The sequence below is a fragment of the Jatropha curcas genome, chromosome 6 (assembly GCF_041381405.1).
Source record: "Jatropha curcas cultivar XTBG-Jc1 chromosome 6, XTBG_Jcur_1.0, whole genome shotgun sequence".
NCBI lineage: Eukaryota > Viridiplantae > Streptophyta > Magnoliopsida > Malpighiales > Euphorbiaceae > Jatropha > Jatropha curcas.
The window spans coordinates 10,475,215-10,481,713 of NC_143156.1; the positions used below are offsets into that span (position 1 = coordinate 10,475,215).

At 41.6% G+C, this 6,499-nt stretch overlaps 1 protein-coding gene across 1 annotated transcript; it reads left to right on the top strand.

The window, feature by feature from the left end:
* The first annotated feature begins 3,255 nt into the window (after positions 1–3,255).
* LOC149495538 (uncharacterized) lies at positions 3,256–5,504 on the top strand. The gene is made up of 5 exons (XM_089723190.1): positions 3,256–3,434; positions 3,858–3,987; positions 4,447–4,697; positions 4,782–4,959; positions 5,157–5,504. The coding sequence occupies exons 1-5, from the start codon at positions 3,256–3,258 to the stop codon at positions 5,502–5,504; spliced, it is 1,086 nt and encodes a 361-aa protein (XP_089579316.1).
* The last annotated feature ends 995 nt before the right edge of the window (positions 5,505–6,499 follow it).

Sequence of the window (6,499 nt, forward strand, 5' to 3'; positions counted from 1 at the left end):
ATATAATTACATGTCAAAACTACAAACAACCATTATGTTTTTATACAGAGACACATTTCCCACCAATGAACCTAATAATATACAATAATAATAATAAATTATAAATACATTAATAATACTAAACTCCTAAATAAACTCCAATTACCAATTAATGTAGGATTCTTAATCCTTATCCTAAGGGAAATATCCTAAAATCCAGTATAAATACTACAGATTTACCCTAATGATGGATTAATTCACAATTTACCACTACTCAATCTCTGAGCTCGTAACAATTGGTGGTGGTGAGCATGGATCACACCTTCACACCTAGAAATCTAGATTTTTTTTTTCGCTTTTTACCCTTGACAATCATGGCCAACAACCTTGTTGAAAACCCTAACAAAGAAGGTTAGGGCGATAACCATGGCGAAGTAATCTTGCAAACTATACTGGTTACCCCACCCACGACCGACCCCTAGGTGGCGGCTGCCCTGGCCTAGGCTTATTCACAATTTACAACTGCGCTGAAATAACTTTTGGGAACTCCTCACCCTAACTGCAACCTAGCACGTCGAGGTGAACAGACGAGCAAACACCTCAGAGAGCACAGTGCAGCCCCACCATCACTTAAACTATCAACTCTTCCAGCGACTGAACAAGCCCAAGATGCAGAGTCAGAGGTAAAACTTGGCATGATAGCCCTTTGAAGTCAAGAACCGAGCCACACCCAACCAATCATGGACAATGCCAACCTCCGAAACGTGGTAAAGGAACTGGTCAGAGAATGTAGAGAGGCAGGGGAAGTAGGAGACTGGTCTTCGATAAGATTGGCCCTTGTCAGCCAGTATATTGGGCGCATCCTCCCTTTGAAGTTCAAAATTCCAACCTGTCAACCATATGATGGGTCTTCTGATTTGTGAAGCCATCTAGTGATCTTTCAAACTATGATGTACCTTTAAACCAACTCATAAGATCTCATGTGTAAGGTTTTCCTAATTACCTTGAAGGGGGTGGCCTAGGAGTGGTATCAAACTCTTAAGACGAGGTCTATTCACTCATTCTCAGAGTCAGCCATAGCATTCCGAGCCTGTTTCATAACAAGCTTGCCGTCCAAAAAGATATCATCTAACTTAGACTTGAAAAGAGAAGAGGGAGACTTTGAGACAATACATCTCTAAGTTTCAAAGGATGGCGATACAAGTGGATAATTTAAATGATGAAGTGGCGATCAGTGTCATGGCAAAGAAATGTAGGTATAACAAGTTGTTTGAAAGTTTGAGCATAGATCCTCTTTTGACTTTTGCTGAACTCATGGCACGAGCTCACAAGTATACTAATATGGATGAAGCCTACGAGGCTCAGCAATGGAGATCGCCCAGGGAAGAGAAGACCAGGCATAGGCGACGCTTGTCCCTAATACGGAGGCACTCATCAAGGCGGAGGTCGCCCGCTAGACATCCTCAAACTAGTTATGCCATTAGAACGCCTTATGCAAAAGACGATAGGTCACAGCTAGAATGGGAGTTCACCCCTCTAAATAGGCCCTGTTCAAAGATATTGTCTTGGGCAAGAGAGCATAGGGATCATGTCCAACTTTACTATTCAAGGAGAATGAAGGAAGACACCTTAGGCAGTCGAGATACAACTAAGTATTGTGAGTTCCATAGAGATTTAGGGTGTGAGACCGAAGCTTACTGGCAGTTGAAGAAAGAGATTGAGCGCCTTGTACAAAAAGGCTAGCTGAAGGAGTTTGCTGGGTGAACCCAAGAAGAAACAATCAAAAGGGATAAGCAGTCGAAGGAATGCCACACCTTAGGCACAATTCACACCATCTTTGGGGGCTCATCAGGTAGGGATAGCAACTCAACTCAAAAAAGGAGAGCTAGGGAAATCTACTTTATCCTACTCCAAAAGAAGCCCGGAACAAGACCACCCATCTCATTCTCAAAGGCAGATGGTGAGCATGTGCATACTCCACGCAATGATGCTCTAGTAATTGAGGGAATCTTGGAAAAATTCCTGATAAAGAGAATTTTGGTAAACCAAGGTAGTGCAGTTAACCTACTGACTATGGAAGCCTTTAAAGCTTTGAAGTTAGACTAGGTGAAATTACAGCCTATCTGAACTACGCTAAACAGCTTGGTAGGGAAGCCTGTACAAGTGTCAGGGTCTATAGATTTAACTCTTGAGCTCGAAACTGAAGGAATATCAAGAAAACTTAAAGCAGAATTTATGGTAGCAACCATCCACTTCCCATATAATGCCATTCTTGGTAGGCCATCTTTGTATGAATTTGAGGCAGCCATGTGTATTAGGTACCTCACCATGAAGTTTTATTCTAATAATGGTGAGGTTATAGCTATAAAGGGCAATCATAAGACAGCCCGAGAGGCCTACATGATAGTATTGAAGAATATACTCATTACCCTCCTAATTATGTGGATGCCCGATGGAGAACTAAATGTAGAACCAGCCGAGCACAAGCCTTTTAACATACCTAGGCACAACTCAGACTCCAACCCAACACCTGTGGGTGAGCTTATGACATAGGAGGTAGAGCCAGGGAAATGTTTAACATTAGGGGCGAGTTATCAGAGGAAGTGCAGAATGACGTTAAGGCGATTTTAGTAGGTAATGTTAACAATTTCGCTTGGATTGCAGAAGATATAGTTGGGATAAACCCCGACACCATATCCCATAAGCTCACATCAACCCAAGTTACAAATTAGTCAAACAAAGAAGGGAAATCATGGACGAGAGAGATAATGAGCCATAACAGCAGAGGTCGACAAATTATTGAAAGCCGATTTCATAAGGGAGGTTAGTTACCCTGAATGGTTAGCAAATGTGGAGTTGGTACCAAAATCCAATGGCAAATGGAGACTATGTGTCGACTTCATTGATCTAAATAAGGGATGCCCTAAAGACCCTTATCTTCTATCCAACATAGACCACCTAGTAGACTGAACTGCTGGCTATGAAGTATATAGTTTTGCAGATGTAGCAATAGGGTATCACCAAATAAGAATGAACAAGCTGTATGAGGAAAAGACAAGTTTTACCACAGATAGGGGTATCTATTATTACCAAGTCATGCCTTTTGGACTTAAAAATGTAGGGGCCACATACCAGAGGTTGGTCAACAGTATGTTCTAACACTAGATTGGGCGAACAGTGGAAGTATATGTGGATGATATGATCATCAAAAGCACCCAAGCTACCAACCATGCCAGGGATCTACAGAAGGCATTCTAGATTTTAAGCGAATTCAACATGAAACTTAACCTAGACAAGTGCATGTTCGAATTGAAGGCAGGAAAGTTTCTGAGGTTCGTGATATCACAGAGAGGGATAGAAGTGAACCCTGAGAAGATAAAAGCAATATTGGAGATGCAGACACCTCCCAACATACATGAAGTGCAACGGCTGAATGGTCGAATCATAGCTCTATGGTGTGTCATCTCATGCTCGGCCAAGAGGTGCATGGCTTTCCATCGAACCTTAAAGTAATTGAAGGGTTTCTAGTGGGATGATAAGTGTCAGCCCGCTTTTGAAAGATAAAGGATTTCTTATCTTTAGTGTCTCTCCTAGGCATGCCTAGGAATGGCGAACCTCTATACTTGTACTTAGCCGCTACTAAAGAGATTACGACACTACTTCACTAGCAAAGTTTTAAGAGGTGTCGAGTTACAGTATCCAAATATTGAAAACTTGGCCTTCGCCATCCTTACCTCGGCGAACAGATTACGGCACTAGTTCCAGTCGCATGTTATATTTGTCCGCACTAACCATCCTCTAAAGAAGGTCTTATACAGAGCTGAGAGATCTGGGAGATTGGTTGAATGGTCGATCGGGCTGGACGAATTTGATATTAGGTATACACCCCGCACTACTCTGAAGGCACTAGTACGGGTAGATTTTGTAGCTGAATTCTCCAGGGGACATGAAAAGGACGAACCAAGAGCCAGTGAGATGAATCTTGATAGCAGCACTTGGCTGTTACACGTAAATGTGGCCCTATGAAATTTGAGAGTTGTGACAAAAATTATGTTGCAAAGACTAGGGAAAATAAAAGTTTGGTATGCCGTATGATTAGACTTTGCAACAACCAATAATGGCACTGAGTATGAGGGCCTAATTACAAAGCTCAAGCTAGCCCTAGAGGTACGTTCTCCAATGCTTCACATTTTCCCAGACTCATAACTTATGGTTAACCAAATCACAGGTATATTCACCACCAAAGAGGCGAGCTTAACGAAATATCACTCCTTAGTCGTCTCCCTTTTATACAAGCTAGAAGAAGAGGGCTATACTTGGAAAATAACTCAAATAGATCGGGATGATAACAAAGAGGCAGACACTATAGCTAAAATCACAACAAAAAGGGAGGGATTACCAGGAAAAGTAATGGTCGAGCATCAAAGCTAGTCGAGCTACAAGCTCAATGAAACCCTTGTGTCTCAGACTGCCAATAATTGGATGAGTCCGATCATTGAATTTATACAAAATGACAAGCAGGAGACGATCAGAGTCTACAGAAAAGCTGCAAACTATGCAGTTGAGAATGGGGAACTCTACAGAAGACCAAAATCACATCCTTGGGCGAAGTGCCTAACTAAAGAAGAAGGCGACTACATTATAAGAGAAACCCATGAGGGTGTTTGTGGGGCACATGAAGGTTCGAACGTAATGCTTAGGAAGATTCTACTCCTAGGGTATTACTAGCTAACAATGAAGAAAGATGTACGCCAATACGTTCACCACTGCAATACTTTCCAAAAATATGATCATATACCCAGGAAGCCTTCCACAGAATTACAACCCTTAGGTTCGGCTTGGCCCTTTACTCAGTGGGGAATAGACATACTAGGGCCATTTTCTATGATCACGGGGCAGAGAAAGCTTTTAGTAATTGCAATTGACCACTTCTCTAAATGGGTAGAAGCTGAAGCCTTGAGCACCATTACCCCAGCTCGGGTAATTAGTTTTTTTAAGAACAATGTGATATTCAAATATGGAGTATCCCACAGACTTGCACTGATAATAACAAACAATTTGATTTAGGGGTTTTCAGATCATTTTATGAAGATTGGCACATTGGACTCCATTTCACCTCGGTAGCTCATCCCCAAACTAATGGTCTTATCGAAGTCACAAATCGAACTATTCTGCAGGGTCTAAAAAAGAGGCTAGACGGGGAAAAGGCTAACTGGGCAGAAGAATTAAACAGCGTACTATGGGCTTACAGGACCACAACTAGGCAAGCAATTGGGCAAACTCCTTTCTCCCTTGTCTATGGGAACAAGGCAGTGGAGCCAATTGAAATAGGTATTCCCAATAGAAGAACAGGAAAATATGATGAGCCTAATAGCAACAAGAGCCTGAAAGTCAACCTGGACTTAGCAAAAGAACTTAGAGAAGAGGCAACAGTTCGAGCTGAGGCATGCAGGCAAAGGATAAGAGGGTACTTCAACAGGCGAGTCCAGAGCAGACAGTTCAAAGTAGGAGATAAGGTGTGGTGAAAAGCAAAAATAATTAGAGGCTCGGTTGGGGTAGGCAAGTTAGGACAGAGCTGGGAGGGCCCCTATGAAATATCAAAACAGTTGGGCCCAGGCACATACAAGCTCAGGAAAATTGAAGGAGCCGAGCTGCCTAGAACATGGAATGCAGACAATTTGAAGAAGGCTTATTGTGTTTTCACTTAAAGAGATGTACTATATCTTTCAATTACTATTATAATAGAAGAACTTCAGGTTTGTTCACTTGATATATCATGCCTTATGAAGATAAAAGGGGTCATGATATATTAAGTTTTTCTTGAGAGTTCTTCCTTAGAATTTGTTGCTTTTTCTTAACCCCAAAGTAAGTGCATGGCTCAGACATATGTAGCTCACTACATAGACCTAAGCGGTCCCTAAACTAAGTCCTTAGCTCGAACATACGTAGCTCGCCCTACATAGACCTAAGCGGTCTCCTAACCAAATCTAAAGCTTAGATACACATGGCTCGCCCAGCCTAAAGACTCAAGCGGTCTCCTAACTAAGTTTACAACTCACATACACATGGCTCGCCTAGCCTAGAGACTTAAGCGGTCTCTTAACCAAGTCTAAAGCTCTTATATACATGGCTCGCATAGCCTAAAGACTCAAAACGATATCCTAATTAAGTCTATAACTCAGACATATATGGCTCGCCCAACCCAAAGACTTAAAACGTTCTTTTAACTGAAGTCTATAGCCTGGACACACATAGCTCACCCAAGCTTAGGCATTTGTTATCTCATAAAAAAAAAAAGTCTCATAGCTCGAACATACGTGATTCTTCCAAACTAATCTAAATGCACTCTTCACTAAGTCCATCAGATCAGGCATGTCTAAGTTCGCCTGCATTCTAACATTGACATAATAAGAAGACAATACTAGTACAAGTAAGGAAATGAGATACAACATTGGAATATAAATTATCTTCAATAATGCTAAAAAGAAGAATGTTACATGCGACGATTACAAAAAGGTCT

Bases quoted from the DNA above. Each gene is read 5' to 3' on its own strand.
- LOC149495538 (XM_089723190.1), top strand. From the start codon at position 3,256: ATGAAACTTAACCTAGACAAGTGCATGTTCGAATTGAAGGCAGGAAAG. The intron at 3,435-3,857 runs GTGTGTCATCTC...ATTTGATATTAG, and splicing joins GGTCGAATCATAGCTCTATG to GTATACACCCCGCACTACTC. The intron at 4,960-5,156 runs GTAATTAGTTTT...ACTATTCTGCAG, and splicing joins GCACCATTACCCCAGCTCGG to GGTCTAAAAAAGAGGCTAGA.